The sequence below is a fragment of the Trachurus japonicus genome, chromosome 7 (assembly GCF_045865225.1).
Source record: "Trachurus japonicus isolate A0001 chromosome 7, Traja_1.0".
NCBI classification, from domain to species: domain Eukaryota; kingdom Metazoa; phylum Chordata; class Actinopteri; order Carangiformes; family Carangidae; genus Trachurus; species Trachurus japonicus.
In genome coordinates this window covers 36,089,983-36,111,413 of record NC_140913.1, presented here as the reverse complement: position 1 = coordinate 36,111,413, position 21,431 = coordinate 36,089,983, and the positions used below count along the sequence as shown (strand labels likewise).

General features: G+C 43.5%; 1 protein-coding gene across 1 annotated transcript in view; it reads left to right on the top strand.

Annotated features, from left to right (window-relative positions):
- The window catches only part of oprl1 (opiate receptor-like 1), an 81,823-nt gene that overhangs the window by 39,645 nt on the left and 20,747 nt on the right, over positions 1 to 21,431 (top strand). The window contains exons 2-4 of the mRNA XM_085782999.1: positions 14,496 to 14,583; positions 16,091 to 16,273; positions 17,578 to 17,668. Coding sequence (XP_085639125.1) covers positions 14,496 to 14,583; positions 16,091 to 16,273; positions 17,578 to 17,668 — 362 coding nt within the window. The remainder of the gene's footprint in view (positions 1 to 14,495; positions 14,584 to 16,090; positions 16,274 to 17,577; positions 17,669 to 21,431) is intronic.

The following is a 21,431-nucleotide window of genomic DNA, read 5'->3' as shown; positions in this document are numbered from 1 at the left end:
CACTGAGCCATTAGAGCAACAGGTTGTTATGAGCCAGAGTTTCCTGTTGTGGATGTGCAGCGTGTAGCTACAGGTGTGTTGTGCAGCGTGTAGCTACAGGTGTGTTGTGCAGCGTGTAGCTACAGGTGTGATGTGCAGCGTGTAGCTACAGGTGTGATGTGCAGCGTGTAGCTACAGGTGTGATGTGCAGCGTGTAGCTACAGGTGTGATGTGCAGCGTGTAGCTACAGGTGTGTTGTGCAGCGTGTAGCTACAGGTGTGATGTGCAGCGTGTAGCTACAGGTGTGATGTGCAGCGTGTAGCTACAGGTGTGTTGTGCAGCGTGTAGCTACAGGTGTGTTGTGCAGCGTGTAGCTACAGGTGTGTTGTGCAGCGTGTAGCTACAGGTGTGTTGTGCAGCGTGTAGCTACAGGTGTGATGTGCAGCGTGTAGCTACAGGTGTGTTGTGCAGCGTGTAGCTACAGGTGTGTTGTGCAGCGTGTAGCTACAGGTGTGATGTGCAGCGTGTAGCTACAGGTGTGATGTGCAGCGTGTAGCTACAGGTGTGTTGTGCAGCGCGTAGCTACAGGTGTGTTGTGCAGCGTGTAGCTACAGGTGTGATGTGCAGCGTGTAGCTACAGGTGTGATGTGCAGCGTGTAGCTACAGGTGTGATGTGCAGCGTGTAGCTACAGGTGTGATGTGCAGCGTGTAGCTACAGGTGTGTTGTGCAGCGTGTAGCTACAGGTGTGTTGTGCAGCGTGTAGCTACAGGTGTGATGTGCAGCGTGTACAGGTGTGTTGTGCAGCGTGTAGCTACAGGTGTGTTGTGCAGCGTGTAGCTACAGGTGTGTTGTGCAGCGTGTAGCTACAGGTGTGTTGTGCTTCAGTGGGAACAGCTGCGTCGTCTCGTTCCTGTGTGTTTATGTGTTTATGTGTTTATGTGTTTATGTGTTTATGGTTAAAGACTCGATGTAATTGTTGTAATTAGTGACTGAGTGAAGAGGAAACATCAACAGTTCAGGTCATGAACTAACTCAGAGTTCTGTACCGAGGCCTTATGATACATGTTTATTATAATGAACATGTTGTTAAAGGTTCAGTAGGAACAACCCATGTGTCTCCACGACAGAGTCCTGTTCATTATGGGATGTGACCGTGGTCAGAAGCTACAGGACCAGTGGGTAAAGTTCAAAACAAGGAAAAACACACACGCACTCTCCAAAAAACTTTCAGGAACCAAACTGAAGAGGTGCACGGCCAGAAGTTACACTGACAGAAACAGAAGGAAGGCAGCAGCTTTGTGTCCTCCTCAGAGTGGTTTTATTGCAAACACACAGACCAGTTTCAACAGGAAGTGATGTATTTAAATACTCACAGCCGTGGTCAATCAGTTGATAGACAAGTAACAAGTAACAATCATCCAGAAGAATAACAACTTCAAAAATGTACAAATATTAGAAAAATAGAAAAATGTAAAAAATACAAAACTACATGAAAGACCCAGACATCTAAAGCATCACAGGTAAACAGGTACATACAGCAGTTCTTCTTCCAGTAGGTAAAGTCACAGCTCAACTTCATAATCCTCTAAATCAACAATTGTTCACTAATCCTCCTCCAATAGGAGCAGAGAACAGCATGTTGAGGTGTTGAACAAGCTGCAGCCGGTGGGGGGCCGTGGTAATCGTCTGATTGGACCGTAGGATTTACCTTCAACCGCTCCTCTTCCTCCTGCAGCCACAGAGCTGTGAAAGGCCTCACGCTGCGACAGGAGAGAGATAAACACGTCTTCATGGGACAGCGTCATTATAGCACCGAGGGGGGGGGGAACACAGAGACACAGAGACACAGAGACACAGAGAGACAAAGACAAAGAGCAGGCAGAGGCAGAGGGAGAGGGAGAGGGAGAGGGAGAGGGAGAGGGAGAGGGAGAGGCAGAGGGAGAGGGGTTCAGTCACAGTGACGTTGGTCCAGCTGAGTGTTCTGCTCTAATGGAGGAGACTCAGTCTGGTCCAGAAGCTGCTGCTTGGTCACGGCTACAAACTAAAACTAGAACATTTCCTCTGGGGACATTTTGAAAGGCCCACGGGAGCTACTGCCGGTTTCACCATCTCTGTCAACATGGGAATCAAACCCACGATCTTAAGGTCAAGACAGAGCTGATCAGACAGACACATGATCATCTTCCTATAAGCACTGATATGGAGGAGCTGTAACCACATTAGGTTAACTGTGTGTGTGTGTGTTGGGCGATTTTGACATTCTCAGATCGTCCCAATCGCCCTCCCTGGAGACCTATCTATCGCCGGGGGCAGGGGGTTGGCAGCGGCCGTTCCACGTGTTCGTTCGAACCATAGACTGTAGTCGACCGGGGGGGGGGGGGGGCGGCGTAGCGTATGAGTATCGCTTTCACCGTGCCCTGCTGTCATGCTGTCATGCATGCGCGCTTCTCTCTCTCTCTCTCTGTGTGTGTGTGAGGGCTAATAACGGAGAAAGAGCGCTATGATCAATGAACACAACGATATTGCGTTGCCGAAAAATCTTGCGCATTAGATCAATAAAAAAGTAGCGAGTGTGTGTGTGTGTGTGTGTGTGTGTGTGTGTGTGTAAAATCGGCAAGAAAACAAAACATCGCCGGCACAACCCTAGTGTGTGTGTGTGTGTGTGTGTGTGTGTGTGACTATGAGCTGCATCCTGTGTCAGTCTGATTTAGCTGTGTCTCTGTTTATAAACATGTTAACGAGCGCCAGGTGGATTGTTTATGAAGTTAACGAGCTCTGGCCTGGTTACCACGGCAACTCCAGGTGGTTACCACGGCAACTCGAGGTGGTTACCACGGCGATAGGGCCCCCCCCAGGCTGAGGCAGACAGAAACGTGGAGAAAAAGAGCCATTTTCTGCCTCTGCACCGGTCTCACATTTAGGCTTAGCATGACAAAACGGTAACTCCTATCAGAACAAAACACAGATCAACGTTGCTCTAAGGACTTAATGAAAAATTTGGTACGATTTGGTGTTTCTACAGTAAATATTTTGGAGACGCTGGCAGTTTTAAAACATCAGGCCGTTCTGCTCCTCTCAGAAAATATTTGTATTGGACTCAATGAGGAGCAGAGACAGACGTGGCCGCACTTAGAGGCTCAGAGTTTAAATTCTGTAAGTCTCTCTGATATTTTGAGCACATGGTGAGAGACAGAACAAGTTTGTCTACAAATTAGGAAAAAATCATGTGTGTAGAGTGTAAATTGTGGCCGGGCCGAGTGTGGAAAGAGAAAAAATCTGGAGTTTTTCTGGCATCTCTCCCACTCTAACCGATGATGTCACGCACTCTGACACGAACATTCCGTGCAATACACACCCATTATAATCTCATAATTTCTCCAAAAATGATCATGGTCATTGATCAGGGATTGATCAAAAACTATATGACCTATCAAAACGTGGAGTAATACGACAATACACAAGACTTGTGTCTACTGTTTAAAGTTTAAATGGAGTCTCTAGGTGAAAGTATGCCTGAGCAGTAGACGTTTGTTAAACTCCAATGATTGGTCTCTTTCGCTCTTTTTTTACCCGCCTGTCCCATTGAGAATTTCAAATTTATCCTTCTATCTGACACTGTGTTTCAGCCTGTGTCCTGATCCTTTAAGTTGTATTAAAAGGTCTTAAACAGAAGCTCTGAGTCTGTGATATAGATCATATATACGGCGCTGGATGTAAAGCTGCTGATGGAGCTCCTTTCTGTTCCTACGCTCCGACTACGAGGAGGAGAGAGCCATCCCAGCAGCGACTGAATCCTGAATGAGGGATGAGCAGCTGCAGCGTTGCCCTCTGGGTAGAAAAGCTGCACTGCAAAAACTCAAAATCTTACCAAGAATATTTGTCTCATTTCTAGTCAAAACAAATCTAATTATAGCTAAAATAAGTATATTTATACATATACATACATAGTTATACTGTACATAAAAAGCAGCTTGTTTTTAGACACTTTTTACTTCTTTCAAGCAGATTTTCACTTGAAATAAGTAGAAAAATCTGATAGTGGAGCAAGTTTTTCTTTCTTATTACAAACACAAAAAAAACTTACTTTCACTGGCAGATTTTTCTACTTATTTCAAGTGAAAATTAGTTTGAAACAAGTGAAAATGATCTAAAAACAAGTTGATTATTAGGTGATGAGTCTTATTTTAAGTGGAAAGAGATTAGTTTTGACTAGAAATGAGACATTTTGACAAGAAAGAAGACAAATATTCCTGGGAAGATTTAGAGTTTTTGCAGTGCAGCGTTGCCCTCGGGGTAGAGAAGCTGCTGCAGCAATGTGATGATGCAGACATACGTTTCCATTCACATGTCAGGTGTAATTACTGTATTAACTGTTCCATGTTGACATGCTGCATCCAATTAGACGACCCTTATTAGGCTCTCACACACACACACACACACACACACAGACACTCACACACACACACACACACACACACACACACACACACACACACACACAGACACACACACACACACACTCTCAGCTCATTCAGAGCGACAGAGTGCAGACCTGGCAGTGTGTGAATAATTAACTGTGATTATTAATATTTGAAAGTGAACAACTCGACAGATGAAAGAGTCGTCAGAAGAACTCCTTTCATCCTTTCATCCTTTCATCCTCCTCCTCTTCCCTCCGTTAATGAAGCGAAGGAGGAGGAGGAGGAGAAGAAGTGCTTTGAGAAAGAGAGAAAGAAGAGAAGAGTCTTGTTAGAGATGCAGATGGAGAGAGGAGGAAGGACAGGAAATAAGAGGAAATTAAGTCTGACATCAGAGTTACACCGGTCTGACCTTCAGAGAGCCACGCTAATCTGATTCATCCTCTCACATGAGACCAGTGTTTATAATAATAATAATATAATAATAAAGTTTATTTACATAGCACCTTACAACATCAGAAAGACGATCAAAGTGCTTCACAGAAAGAAATTACATTGCAAGTTGTGAGTAACATAGCAGATACAAAAGCAAGAGAACACGAACGATGAAATGCATTCGTGTTCACATTGAGCCTTTATAACGAGGCTTTAAAGAGACGTAATGTTCACCTGGTTGATGGGATGTCTGAAGTGTTGCAGGTATTTAGTCAGAAAACCAAAGTTCTGGACACATTTAAACTTTGATGACGTTGATGTTTTATGAACTCAGTGGAACCAGAACAGAGGACAGAAACACTGTTTGTTCTGCAGAGACTTTATTTTAGTGTTTCACACATGAGAAGAGAAACATCGTGTTACGTTAACAAGCCACTGATCCAGGATTAAAGTCTGCTGGTGTGTGTCAGTAGCCATGTTTCCATCCAAAGTGATGAGAATTACTGGGAAATGCGCATTAAAAGAAATTTGAATCGTGTGTGTTTCCATCTACGGACTTTGCCCCCCTCCGTACGGACCGACGGACGGTCTGATTTGAACACATTAGAGCGATTTAGCGCATATATATGTTTATTACCGTCATAACGTATAACTGTCCGTGTGAGAGAGAGAGAGAGTCTTTATTAATGATAAACTCTGGATGCTGGTTGATCAGTTTGGTTTTCACTGAGGAGGAACTATGAAGAACTGAGCAGTAGCATCATTATGAAGGTGTGTGGGGGCTTTTATTTTGCTCTGGCGGTGCAGAAACCCTGATGTTGTCTTGTGAGTGAACTGCAACACAGGAGCAGACGGGGTGAAAGTGGCTACGTCACTTAACTCACATAAAGCTGTTTCCATCCCATAGAATCAACCAACACCGGCCGTAGCAGCGTATTTCAGTTTGTGTGAATCAGGGGATTTTAATTAGAATCACAGCGTTTCCATCATCTAGATGATCTAAACAGCTGATGGAAACGCACCCAGTGTTGGATGAATTTCTAAATTCTGACCTGTAGTCCTCAGTTACAGCGTGCACCTGCAGATTCAGCACGGGTCATTATGGGATGCAGCTCTGTTTCCTGGAGGGATCGGGGGGGTTAACCCATTAATGAGATTTATTAATGACCAGATCACAGACGAATGTAAATAAAGGACAGGAAGTCAGAGAGAATATGATCCACTGCTCTGATTGGTCTGAGCTGACGGCTTCTCTCATTGGTTGGTTTGTCTGGATGATGTCATCGTTGTCAGGTGGAGGCGTCACAAAGGAACAGGTTTCTGAGGTCGTCTGTGTTGTAGGACTGACGAAGCTGCAGCTTCATTCACTTTGACCAGAGGAGGAAACTGAAGGGGACAGATGATTGGACGAGAGCTGTGGCTCAGGAGGTGTCGAAGTGTCCTTGGGCAAGACACTGAACCCTGTATCATGGGATGTATGAATGTGTGTGAATGATTAGTTCCAAGCCTGTCTGTGAACAGCTGTATGAATGTGTGTGAAAGGGTGAATGCGACCGTTACAGTGTAAAGCGCTTTGAGTGAGCAGAGTGACTAGAAAAGCGCTATAGAAGTGCAAGTCCATTTACAAGCATGAGACACAGGAACATAAACACACAGGAGCCTTTAACCTTTCTCCTTTACATTGATTCATGTTGAGTTGAATCTCATGTTCTCTTCTCTCAGACTTGGTTTTCTGTTGCTAACCTTCTCTGCCAGATGAGGAAACATAGTGAAGTTACACAACCTCCTCTGGTCTTTATTCATGTAGACGTGTTGTACAGGACAAAGACCAGGACCTGGTGGCTATTAATGTCTCAAGGTTTCAGTCAAACGCTTGATGTTTGTTTAGGCCTCTGAAGATGTATTTATGTTTTCTGTTCTGATAAGTCACATGAATGAGGACGAGGCAGCCGGTCTGTCCTTCTGTTCTCAGGTAGTTTGACTTTTCTCCAAACCTTCATGGTCTCAGCTCGTTGAATGATAATAGCAGAGAGAAGGGCGGTGGTCAGAGTTAAATAATGAAACAGAAGGAACAGTTCTCTCTGGAAACACTTTTCTTATATTTAACCAGAACAGTTTTTACCCCCGGAACATAAAAAAGATATTAGAGCGATTAATAATTGATGCTTTAGTTTCCATGAACAGACGTTACACACTCTGTCATCATGTTGTCTACTGAAGCAGCAGTGGTTTTGCATGAACTTGCAGAATGAATTTGAAGTTGTGGAGTTGTTGGATTGTGTATTTGATGAGTTTGATGAGGGAAACCAAGAAATCCCATAATGAGAAAGTTAGAGTGTGAGCCTGGCTGTCTGGCAGCACGGAGCGAGCTGCAGTCGTCTGCTGTTAGCAGCCGGCAGGTTGAATCAGTTCAGAGGATTAGCTACAGCTACAGCAGCTGAGTCTTTATAGGAGAGGACACAAAGAACCAGAGTTAGAGACAGAGCAGAGAACTATGAAGCAGCAAACACACTTTGATGTCACGGCTGAATATCTCAGGCTTATTTGGGAGATTGTGGGATTCCTTAAGAGAGGAGAGATGCTAACAGCTACCAGCTAACAGCTAACAGCTACCAGCTAACAGCTAACAGCTAACAGCTACCAGCTAACAGCTAACAGCTAACAGCTACCAGCTAACAGCTAACAGCTACCAGCTAACAGTTCAGTTCAGTTCAGTTTATTCGATCAGCATTTTACCCCCCCCTTCTCCACAGGTAAAATTTACTAAATGTACACAAGTGCTTACTGTACATGTGATGAGGGGTGCTGATCGAAAAGGTGTAGGCTGAAGCCTAGGCTTATTATGCCTACCCTTTTTACCAAAACAAAAAAAGAGGTAAAGAGAGAGAAAAAACAAAAACAAAAAAACAACAATCAATCCAGAAACTATTTCAACAAGGCAACTTTTACATTAGAGTTTAAATCAAACAAGCATTTGGCGCTCATAACAAATCTATATATTCTTTAAGTACCTTGGATTTAAACATTTTCTTGAAAATAGAAATCGAGCTACACATTCTTAATTCCTCATCATAACTGTTCCACAAATTGACACCTCTGACGGAAACACAACGCTGTTTCATATTAGTTCGTATTTTTGGTCTTTTATAGACACCTAATCCTCTCAATTCATAACGACTCTCTCGAGTTTCAAACAGCCTCTGAGTACTGCAACAAAACATATGGTTATGCACTTTAAACATAATTAGAGCCATTTTGAAATTAACTAAGTCGTAAAATTTAAGAGTCTTTGACTGTACAAAATAAGCGTTTGTTGACTCTGTAATATTTAAATGATTTATAATTCTTATAGCTTTCTTCTGTAATTTGAAGATAGGTTGAGTGTTAGTTTTGTACGCATTACCCCATATCTCGGCACAATAGGTCATATATTGAAGTAACAGCGAACAGTAGAGTGTGTATAATGACTTTTGGTTGAGATAATTTCTTGTTTTATAAAATATTGCGATGATTTTTGACATTTTGGTTATCACATTGTTTATATGTGGCTTCCAACACAGTTTGTCGTCAATTGTAACACCCAGAAATTTGTTTTCATACACTCTTTCTATTTCAATACTATTTACTATAATTTTAACCTGAGTTTTAATTTGTTTGGTACCAAAAATTATAAACTTTGTTTTATTTAGATTCAATGATAACTTATTCAAATCAAACCAGTCTTTAAGTTTGTTCAATTCATTTTCAACTATACTCAGAAGCTGTTCAAGATTTTTACCAGAGCAGTAGAGAGTGGTGTCATCAGCAAATAAAACACATTTCAATAAATCGGAGACATTGCAAATATCATTAACATATAACAAAAATAATTTAGGGCCCAGGAACAGCTAACAGCTACCAGCTACCAGCTAACTGCTAACAGCTAACAGCTAACAGCTAACAGCTAACAGCTAACAGCTAACAGCTAACAGCTACCAGCTACCAGCTACCAGCTAACAGCTAACAGCTAACTGCTAACTGCTAACAGCTAACAGCTAACAGCTAACAGCTACCAGCTAACAGCTAACAGCTAACAGCTACCAGCTACCAGCTACCAGCTAACAGCTACCAGCTAACAGCTAACAGCTAACAGCTAACAGCTAACAGCTAACACCGCCAGAGATCAGTGTGTTTCTGCTTCAGAGGAGTCAGTGATACACTCTGGTGGTGTTTTATTCACCGGTGGATCTCTGATGAGGTGTTTTATTCACCGGTGGATCTCTGATGAGGTGTTTTATTCACCGGTGGATCTCTGATGAGGTGTTTTATTCACCGGTGAGGTGTTTTATTCACCGGTGGATCTCTGATGAGGTGTTTTATTCACCGGTGAGGTGTTTTATTCACCGGTGGATCTCTGATGAGGTGTTTTATTCACCGGTGGATCTCTGATGTGGTGTTTTATTCACCGGTGGATCACCGATGTGGTGTTTTATTCACCGGTGGATCTCTGATGAGGTGTTTTATTCACCGGTGGATCACCGATGTGGTGTTTTATTCACCGGTGGATCACTGATGAGGTGTTTTATTCACCGGTGAGGTGTTTTATTCACCGGTGGATCACCGATGTGGTGTTTTATTCACCGGTGGATCTCTGACGTGGTGTTTTATTCACTGGTGGATCACCGATGAGGGTTAGCTGGTTTCAGTAATGCCGTTCTCCTGTTCCCACTATGTGACAGAATCAGATCACGAAGGAGAACGGTTTCTTCATGCAGCGGAGTTTCAGGGGTTAAACAACTTTCACGCTCGGCTGGCTGAGGCGGTCGTGTTGCCATGGAAACAGCACTGTCAATCACTTTTGATCAAAAGAAATCCACGATGTAACAAATGATCTGAGACGTCGAGAGCAAAGTTATTGATTCATGACCAAAGAGTCGAACACGGTTTCCTGTTCCTCTGCAGTTCATCTCGGTGTCCGTGGCAACGGCTTCGTGATCACATGGTGACTCATCCGTCTTTTGCATTTGAACATTTGTGTCTTTGTGTTAGTGAATGTAAAGCAGACGAGTTGTTCCCCTGTCACATGGTGACGCACGGTGCAGCTTTGAAACTAAACCAGAAAGACAAATGTCTCACTCATCTGTCTGTTGAACTCACTTTAATGTCTTTATACTTTCACTATGTTTACAGTCACACAGTTTAGGTCTAACAGAAGGAATCTGAAGATTTCCAGTTTAATGTCTCCTGTTTTGTGGTAGTTGTGTCTGTCCCCGCGTGTTCCCCAGAAGTTTATTTACTTCAACAAGCCGACATGTTTGTAAAACTAGATCTAACTCAAAGTCTGGCGGAGTGGAGACCCAAGTCTCCGCTCGGTGTGTTCAGGTGCAGTGGGAAGCTCCCGTTGGTGTCAGAAACACAGGAATATCAACTCTGGACTTGCTTCAAGTAAGGAGCAATTAAACTGAAAACCTTCAGATTCCTTCTGGTAGACCTAAAATGTTAGGAACATACAGCCTGAGGTGAATTTGCCCAGAATTGTCCTTTAATACGACTCCTGTCTGTTGACTTTCCTGTCACCGAGTAGAGAAATGGAAAGAAGTAACTTATCGTTCTCAACATCAGACTCGCTGCTCTGGACCAGGTCTCAGCTGCAGCCGGTAGAAACGTCTGGGTTCTCTGCTACTTTACTGTTTGTGCTCATGTTCAGTTTGTCCAGTTTAACTCTGATTAAGACGAATTCATGCAGAAGAAAATGGATTTCCAATCACATCATCTGGTGTTTCAGTCGGATGAGGAGAACTCTGGTATCAGTCGGACTAACGCGGTCACAGTCACTGCAGTCGTCCAGTTAGAGGCAGATTAATGGTGCGTTCCAGGCAGGCTTTTTAACCCGTAAGTCACGACTTCAAGTCACCAGTTACGAGTTTGTAGCGTTCCAGGCAAGTTACGAGTTACGAACTGGGAACTGGGAGTAGATCGATCTAGTACGAGTTCACAGGTGGGAAGTTACTAGTTTGACTGTACGTTCTAACGGGTAACCATAGGAACAGGTCGGAAAAATACGAGTTACGGGTTGCCTCGAACGCACCATAAGACCTGAATCTGGTTTTACTAGTGTCACATAAACGTACTGAGAGAATAACAGAGAGACGAGAGGCAGAGAACACGAAACCAGGGAAGAGAGACGATCTGAACTAGAGACAGAGAGAGAAACAGAGCTGTAGAGAGAGAGAAGAGCAGATCTAGTGGAGGAGAGAGAGTTGATCTCTGATGTCGAGACGCAGCAGAACTCAGCAGCCATGAAATATTCTGTCTGAAGACGCTCGGCCTGCAAGTCTCAACATGCAGAGAGAGGGGGAGGGGGAGGGGGAGGAGAGAGAGAAGAGAGGGGGAGGGGAGAGGAGAGGAGGAGGAGGGGGAGGGGGAGGGGGAGGAGAGAGGAGGAGGGGGAGGGGAGAGAGAAGAGAGGGGGAGGGGGAGGGGGAGGAGAGAGGAGGAGGGGGAGGGGGAGGCAGGAAGGAAAGAAAGAAAGAAAGAAAGAAAGAAAGAAAGAAAGAAAGAAAGAAAGAAAGAAAGAAAGAAAGAAAGAAATAAATAAATAAATAAATATCTTTATTGTCCACAATGTGTAAATTTGTCTTCGGCTTCACCACTTACAATACACATAAAACCACATAAAATACTATACAATAACACACAATAAACAGCAAAAGAGTAAAAGAGTAAAAAGGTGATGTACAGAGCTCCAAAGTCCTGAAATGCATTTATGAATTTAATATTGTGATTATGGTTATTACGGTATGAATGATTTATTAAAAATATATTAAAAAGAAAGAAAGAAAGAAAGAAAGAAAGAAAGAAAGAAAGAAAGCCTTTTGTCTGAGTGAATGACTCCATCTTGATCACAGAGACACAACAGAAACACAACTGGCCTCAGACCAGAGGAACAACAACAACAACAACAACAACAACAACAACAACAACAACAACACAACGTGTGAAGAGATTCAACACGACTGCACAGACTCACAACACGACTGGAGGACAAACACACAACGACTGCACACTGAGACACAACACAACGAGACAACTAACTGCACCGTAACCACGACAACAGCAGGGAGAGAGCACTGACCTGACAGCAGTTCAGGTTAAAGGAGAATTACAGTGTTTTTTTACATTCTGGACCTTATTTCTATCCTAAACTCCAATCATTTCCTCCCCCAGATAACTTTGGTGTCATTCCAAGTGGTTGTGATGAAATGAGCTCCAGCCGAGAGGCGCGTATATCCGTATAATGGAGTCTACAGGGTCTAAATAACACATTATCTGCAGAGAAACTCCTTCATTTCACCAAGATTTAGTTGTGATAGGCTAGTGCTATTCCCCTCTGAGTCCGGGGTTAGCTGTTATCAACATCCGGGGTCTGTAGGTTGACCTACTGACCTCTGACCTGGATGATGTAATCTCTGTAGGTTGACCTACTGACCTCTGACCTGGATGATGCACTGCAAAAACTCTACATCTTTCCAAGAATATTTGTCTCATTTCTGGTCAAAACTAATCTCATTCTACTTCAAATAAGACTCATCACATTAAAAGCAGCTTGTTTTTAGACACTTTTTACTTCTTTCAAGCAGATTTTCACTTAAAATAATCTTATAGTGGAGCAAGTTTTTCTTTCTTATCACAAACACAAAAAACTTGCTTTCACTGGCAGATTTTTCTACTTATTTCAAGTGAAAATTAGTTTGAAACAAGTGAAAATGATCTAAAAACAAGTTGATTTTTAGGTGATGAGTCTTATTTTAAGTGGAAAGAGATTAGTTTTGACTAGAAATGAGACATTTTGACAAGAAATAAGACAAATATTCTTGGAAAGATTTAGAGTTTTTGCAGTGTATCATCTCTGAGCGCCACACAGCGCGGCTCATTCTGATAATAATCATTCTGCTTCGGCATTCGGGTCCATTTTTATCTCAACTAGCCGGAGCTTTAGTGAGTCCAGGTTGAGGAGAGGAAGCCTGTGGAAGCTGAACTTCATCCAGCTGCTCATTTTGTTCTGACAAGTCAGAAACACGCAGAAACCAACCGTAGTATTAGCGGTAGCAACAAGCTCAGAGATGACATCATCCAGGTCAGAGGTCAGTAGGTCAACCTACAGACCCCGGATGTTGATAACAGCTAACCCCGGACTCAGAGGGGAATAGCACTAGCCTATCAGAACTAAATCTTGGTGAAATGAAGGAGTTTCTCTGCAGATGATGTGTTATTTAGAGGCTGCATTCTGCTGCTGCCCTGTAGTACTGGACCTTCAGACCGACGGTCTCTAACACAGACCTGTAGTTCCTGGACCGACAGTAGAAGGTGTAAGAAGGAAGGACTAGGAGGAAGGTGATGAGAGGGAGAGGAGGATGACATGACAGAGAAGAGAGGAGTGAGAGAAGGAAGAAGAGGAGAGGGAGGAAGAACATCATCTAAAGAGGAAAAATAGAGACGAAAAAGAAGAGAAGAGAAGAGAAGAGAAGAGAAGAGAAGAGAAGAGGAGCTGGAGGCCAAACTGACTGGAGGAAGAGGAGGAAGAGGAGGAAGAGGAGGAGGAGGAAGAGGAGGAAGAGGAGGGGAAATATCTGACTGCAATGCGTTTTTGTAAAGTTTTATTCAGGGCAACTCACGCAAACAAAACTTCAGTTTATTTCAAGCAACACACACACACACACACACACACACACACACTGTCTCTGTGTGCAGACTGAGACCGGCTGCTGAGGCTCGGTGAAGCTGTTAAAGGTGTGTGTGTGTGTGTGTGTGTGTGTAATGTCTGCACCATGTATTCTGTTGTCAACATGCTTAACGACAGACTCTGTGACCTTGTTCCATCTCCTCTCCATCACATCACAGGCCTTTAATCAGACTATCAGACTAAGTCTCATATTAAGTGAAATAAACGTAAACTCAGATGTACTACTGTAGTTTCAGTCTAGTTTGTAAAGATCTGCAGCTATGGAACGATCTGGACAAAGACCTACAAACATCTTCAACTGCACTGGTTTTTAAAAAGAGACTGAAGAGGAAACTGCTGCTGAAATATGAAATATGCATGACTGTGATGTAATATTTTCATGTTTACAACTATGATGTGTGACTGATGCTGACCAGGCTACTTGGTACTTGTTGGGGGGGGGTTATGGGTTGTATGTGAGTGTGTGAGAGTGGAAATGTAGATTACCCTGTGGTGTGAGAATGTGAGTATCGGAGTGTGAGTGTAGGAATATATGTTGGGTTCATGTCATGCTAAATGTATTATGTAGCTATGTGGCTATGTGTATGTCTATGTATATGTGTATGTCTTCTTCCTGTGTGTGTCTTCCTGTCATTTTCTGAGTCTGGGCCTCTTTTTAAAAGCTCTTGAGCTTCTCAGGGTTTTTCCCATTTCACATATGAAACTACAACTATTGTAATGATTTTAAAACCTTTTCTCTCTATGTGAATAAAGATGAGTGATTGTGTTGTTGTTGTTGTGTTTCCTACAGATACACCAAGATGAAAACTTTAAAACCTTTTCTATATGTGAATAAAGATGAGTGGTTGTGTTGTGTTTCCTACAGATACACCAAGATGAAAACTTTAAAACCTTTTCTATATGTGAATAAAGATGAGTGGTTGTGTTGTGTTTCCTACAGATACACTAAGATGAAAACAGCCACTAACATCTACATCTTCAACCTGGCCCTGGCCGACTCCCTCTACCTGGCCACGCTGCCCTTCCAGGTAGGAACCACACACACACACACACACACACTCAGCCTTCATTAACCAGCTCTGCACACCGCACTCTTCACAGCTTTAAAGGACAATGACGGCCATTTTTTTTACCCCTAAATCGTTGTCCTGATGGTCACCCAGTGTTGGTTGGAGCAAAGAACGCGACTAAAACTGATGCAGGCAAACCGGAGTTACACCTGAAAAGCAGAGCAAACTTTTAAAATTTCTCTCATAATTTAAAACAATGGCTACTGGAGAACCAAAGTTTCCAGCACACTTAAAAGCAGGGCACTTGTTACTCAGTTAGTCTCTTAAAAAATGTATTTTAGTGGCTCTTAACGCATTCAATCTATGGAATTATCTTAAAATTAAAAAATACACAGTTCCATTGTTCACTATAATCTAATTTTTTCCAGCCCTTCAAAGTGCAGGAAAAACACAGTTTTTATTTGGACCTAACCCTGACCCTAAACCTCTTTTAGGCCGTGAAAATAGGCCGTTTCTTTGGGTCTGTTCACAACACTGTATGTTGTAAATCTCTGGGCAGGGCTATTATGGGCTGCCGTTGCTAACGGGAGGAGTGCAGAGAGTCTTCTACTGCAATTAAAGTACTTAGGGGCTATTTGGAGATCATCAACCCCACTTTAAAAAAAATGATACTATCCCTTTAAATTGATGCAGGGGTCAAAAATGACGGTAATTCTCCTTTAAACTTGGACTAACCAGCTAACTGAATCCTCCAACAGCTGATTGAATGTGTTGGTTTAAACTCAGATCTTCATGGGTCAGTGTTTGGTTGTGAGGCTTCACTGCTCTGTGTGTTTCCAGCTGAGTGAATAATGAAGCGTCCAGAGTGGTGTCGCCATGACACTCCATTCATTACATGTTAGATTAACGTTAACTGGGCTAACCGCTAGCTGTTAGCCGTTAGCTGTGTCTTAAATAACTCAATAAACGCTCCATGAAAAAATATTTTCTCCAGCGGATATCCTAGTTCCAACATGACTGAGCTAACTGGAGTAGTTTCATGTGGTGTCCCACAACGGGAGGGTTTTAACAGCTGACGTCCTGGTGTTAGCTTAGCTACTACTGTTAGCTGTCCCTGTCAGCAGCAGCAAAGCTAACAACTACGATAACCATGACTAATTACAAAAACGTGCACACAGAAATAGTAATGTTTGTTCAATAATTCGTTTTCTAGACTTAACAAACATCAGATTTAGTCAAAACGGTTTTGGCAGCCCGGAGCCCCCACATTTGGTTCCTACACCGGTGGCTAACGCTACTAGTTAGCCGCTAACGCTACCAGTCAGCCGCTCGCTAGAACTGGTGGCTAACGCTACTAGTTAGCTGCTAACGCTACCAGTCAGCCGCTCGCTAGAACTGGTGGCTAACGCTACCAGTTAGCCGCTCGCTAGAATGCTACTAAAACCCACTTCCATTGTGGTGTGACGCAATGGATCATGGGAAAATAAAGTGGGTGATAGCTACAGTCTGAACTTTCTGTTTCCAGGGCACGGACGTGTTCCTGGGCTTCTGGCCGTTCGGCAACGCGCTGTGCAAGGCGGTGGTCTCCATCGACTACTACAACATGTTCACCAGCACCTTCACGCTGACGGTGATGAGCATGGACCGCTACGTGGCCGTCTGCCACCCCGTCAAAGCTCTGGACATGAGGACGCCGCACAAGGCCAAGGTGACGGCTCACTCAGCTCTCAGCTCTCAGCTCTCAGCTCGGTCTGGAGGAGTGATACTAAAGATCTAAACTAGTGATACTAAACACATTTACATTATCACAGACAGATCAAGGTTCCTCACTGAGCTGGTTCAGAAACCATGGTAACAAACTCTGAGTTAAAACCTGAACTGTCCAGTAGAGTTATGGTTTCAGAACAGTTAGTTCAATCAATTGTGTGTTTGAGCAGCAACTAAAGATGAAATATGAAAATATAGTTTGGGTGTGGTATAATTTCATTACACACAGTCATGTGTCATGTATTCAACATGTGATATCAGAATCAGAATTAACTTTATTGATCTGTGAACCATGACATCATCAGTGGACCAGTCAAACGCTGCGTTTGAGACAAAGTCTGAACTCGGATGTTTCCCAGTTGAAATCTCAGAGTTCTGACTTCAAAGCGTTGGAGACGCTCCACGACCAGAATAACCAAAGACACGTTGGACCGGGGCAAACTCTGCATTCAGAAACATTACAGATCGCACAAAAACAATTTATAAAAGAACGTTTTAATGTATTTTGGCATTTAAATGCACTTTGATTGATGTTGTACGTTGATGGTGACGTGGTTCTACACGGTGCAGATCGTTGTGACGTTAGACAACTGATTCCTGGTGAAGTTAGGGGAGATGTTTTTCTAGGACTGGGAGATCCGACTTTTTCAAACTGGAGGTCGGAAAGGTTTGAGTTCTGAGTTGTCTTGAACGCAGCGTTATTCTAGTTGTAGAAGACGAGCAGGAAGGAGGAGGAGGAGGAGGAAGATCATCTGCAGTGGTCTGAGGAAGAAACTAAATGTCTGGAGGAGATCTGGACAAAGACAGAATTTAAACAAAGAACCAGTTGGATGAATTTATCTTTGGGGCTGAATAAAGTAAAGTAACTGTGATGTTTGGACCTGATGGAGGATGATTCACTCCAACACCAGATCTACACCAGACCCAACCCCGACCCAGACCAGAACATTCACAACCTTCACAAACTGAAGAACAACCGAGGCAGAGAGAAAGGAAAAGTGTTTCCACTGCTGTTGCTTCCTCCTGAGTGAAGCAGAGTAGCGTCCTCCCACTCTGGTTCCACTCAGCGCTGCTGGTTCAACAGGAAGAACCAGAACCAGGACCAGAACCAGGACCGTGTCTCCTCCCACAGAGGAACTGCAGAACCATAGTTTTCCTGCGTTTGTCTTTGTGGATGTAAACAGAGTAGGTATGTGTGGTATAAATGTTGTTGTGTAAACGTCTTCTCCTCCTCTGTGCCGTCAGGTGGTCAACATCTGTGTGTGGGTTCTGGCCTCGGCCTTCGGCGTTCCGGCCATGGTGATGGGGAACGTCGAGGAGGAGACCGAACACGACAGTGAGTCAACACACACACACACACACACACACGTATATATACAGTATATATACACACACACGTATATATACAGTATATATACACACACACGTCTGATCACATGCCTCACACCAGCGGTTGTGAAGTGAATGTTAATGTGTTATTAATATTCAGGCAGCAGCCGAGCTGCAACACGCTGCAGCTCTAACAGACTCACTAGATGTGTAATATCTGCTGCTGGAGGGGTGTGTGTGTGTGTGTGTGTGTGTGTGTGTGTGTGTGTGTGTGTAACAGTGTGTAACAGTGTGTGTGTGTGTGTGTGTGTGTGAGTGATTGCCTCAGGACGTGAGTGTGTGGAGCTGGTTGCTGCTGTTTCCATCTGCAGCAGATGAAGCTGCAGACTGCAGCCATATACCATATACTGTATATATACACACACACACACACACATATATATATATATATATATATATATATATATATATATAAATATATATATATATATAGACAGACAGACAGATAGCCATGCACTGATCTCATGATGCCATATTACTGTATAATAATGAACACCAGAACAGAAGTGGCTCCTCTTGATGTGCAGTCACAGTAATATTCAGAAAGATTTCAGCTCTAATGAATTCATATAAGAGGAAAAAATAAGCAAATGATATTTTAAGGAGAGTCCACAGAAGTCACAGTAACTGATGCTTCATGAAACAGACTCAAGATTCAAGATTCTTTATTTGTCACATGCATAGTTAAAGTGTACACTTACAACAAGCAGTGAAATGAAGTCCTGACTACACCCCCCAGACTGTGCTGTCCCTCATTGTCTGATAAAGGAGCAGACTGTCTGATAGAGGAGAGAACCGATGAGGAGGTTTCTGAGGGGATTTACAGCCAGAGAGGACCGACCTTAATTAACCTTCAAAGAGAAAAAAAAACACCTTTTTAAAGTCGTTGCTGCTGCAAACTGAGAAAGAGAAACTGAGGATGTTGTGGTCGAGTCAACACAACGGACTGATCCTAGATCTGATCCTAATAACACCTGATGAACAACAGCAGCTTCATCCTCTTCTCTCTGGCTGCTCATCATCATCGCTTTCTGTTGAGTAGAGCAGCTGAGGTGTGTGTGTGTGTGTGTGTGTGGGTGTGTGTGTGTGTGTGTGTGTGTCTGTGTGTGCTGCCGTACATCATCTCACTCAGACATTCATATAACACACACTCATGGACTGAGTTATAGTCGACTATTAATAGGAAAGTGTTGCAGGGGAGCAAGCTGGGGGTGTGTGTGTGTGTGTGTGTGTGTGTGTGTGTGTGTGTGTGTGTGTCGGGGCAGTGCGTTTGCCTTATAAGGTTGTGTGAGTGTGATGAGTGTTTATGTGTGGTGAAGTGAAGTGAAGTGACGGCGCTGGCTGGCAGTCGTCGTCGTGGTGACAAACGTAGCTACAGATGGCAGCTCGTCGCCTAAAAAGGCCAGAAACAGTCAAAGAATTCAGCTTGGTCGCCACGGTAACAGGTGCCCTGAACGTCCCATATGATTATGGTCTATATACTGTACAGAGCTGAGAGAGAAAAGCAGCGTGAACTCCTCCTTTCACCTTCAGCTTCATGAATGTTTCATTGTCTCTTCATCAGAGATGTGAAACAGGTCGAGGCTGCAGTGAAGCTTCATCTTTCACTGGAGATATGAGATTATAAATGATTCTCTGTAGAAAGAAGATGAAGATGAAGACTTTAATGGAATTAAACCATAAAGGACAGAAAAGAGCAGGATACTGATGAGAGACGGGATGACAACATATCATTACTTTCACATACACACACATTATTTATTTACTGCTAACACCTATTTTATTTATCTTTTTATACGTTGAATAACTGAACGTCGACACTGGTTGCTGCTATCGTTACTGCTTATTGTTTGTCTGTGTTTTATGTGATGGCACTTTAAGGTTTTAGCTTTTGTTGTACTGCTGTACAATGACAAATAAAACTCTGATTCTGATTCTGATGGAGAGGAAGGAAAGAGATGAATAACAGGGAGTTTGGTTATAAATGTTATAAAGAGGAAGTTCCAGCTGCTCTGTTATGTGTCGCTGCTCATCTCAACCCGACCGGAGTCATTTGTATATTTCCGGTACAGCCTCGTTGTCACTGTGTTTGTGTGTGAGAGAGAGAGAGAGGGTGAGGACGGGTCAGCTAGACACCATGGTGCGTTCAGGAATCGAAATGCGGTACCGTTTGATTTTACGTGAGTCGATATTTGGGATTATGGGCGGTGCGTGGCGAGTCCCGCGTCGGGCAGACCTTTCCTGCATGTCATTCCCCCTCTCTCTGCCTCCCCCTTTCCTGTCTATCTCACTCAGGCAAAAAAGCCAAAAACACCCCCCCCAAAAAAATATATATATATATATACAGTACAGGCCAAAAGTTTGGACACACTCGATGCATTTCCTTTATTTTCATGACTATTTACATTGTAGATTCTCAGTGAAATTCCACTAATGAACCTGACAAGGCAACACCACCTGTGAAGTGAAAACCATGTTCAGGTCAGGTTCACCTCTTGAAGCTCATCAAGAGAAGCCAAGAGTGTGCAAAGCAGTAATCAGAGCAAAGGGGGGGGGGCTACTCTGAAGAAACTAGAACTGGTGGGGGCAGAGATAGAGGAGGAGGAGGAGGGAGAGGAAGGAGAAAAGAAGAAAGAGAAGACAAAGAAGAAAAGACCTGTTTTCAGTTATTTCACACTTTTATGTTAATTTGTTAATGTGTTCATTCATAGTTTTGGTGCCTTCAGTGAGAATAAAGGAAACACATTGAATGAGAAGGTGTGTCCAAACTTTTGGCCTGGACTGTACATTCGGGATTACCCCGGGAGTTCGGTCGGTACCGATTAAAGCTCCAGTCCTCATCTCTAATCTGAGACTGTAGGACTTGTCGTAGGACTTGTCCCTCCCCGACTCATCAACAAGACGCTGAGACCCCAACCCCCCCCCCAGCAGAGCCCCTCGGCCTCACACTGAGCTGCATCATGGAGCTGAGGGTTCATGGTCAACAGGACAACATCGTCTGCAAACAACTTGACTTGTTTCTTTGCTGCAGCCTTTACGTTTCCATCCCACAGGGTTCTGCCTCGGGCCCGTTATTCCTTCTGCTTCATGGACAGAAATAAAACCTGTGTGGTGTTCTGATGGAGATCTCTCCAGTTTCCTCTGACTTCACCTCCTCTTTGTTTCAGCCTCACAGACCTGGTTGAAGCCACTGCAGCTTTGTCTCCTCTAGAGGTTTCCTCCTTCTCCCACTCACACATACAGGAGATGATATCCTGTCTGTAGCTGCAGCCAGACTGTTAACTCCACCTGAGAGAAGACCAGCTTGTTATTCCTCTCTGCTCTGCCCTTCTCTGGCTCCCTGTCAGGTTTATATCAGACTGTGCTGCAGGTTTTAAAGCTGTGGTCAGGTTCTTCATTATAGATGTGGATTGATTCTCTCCTCTGAGCCTGAGAAGCTGAGAACTTCTCAGAACTCTGTCTGCATCCATCTTTTATTCATCCTCCCTGTTGCTGTTTGTGGTTTAGACTGAAGGTCTTTGCACACTGAGGCCGTTTTTTTTCGTCCTAAATTGCCGCACGTCAAAAAATAACTTGGACCTCATGTTGTGTTGATCATGTTTACACACCGAGTCACAAACTTTCCTCCGTCATTAAAGTTTTCGGAACAGGTTCGATTTAATGCGTTTCGAGGCTGGAGAGAGAGAGGGAGGGGGGGTCACCGCTGAGTG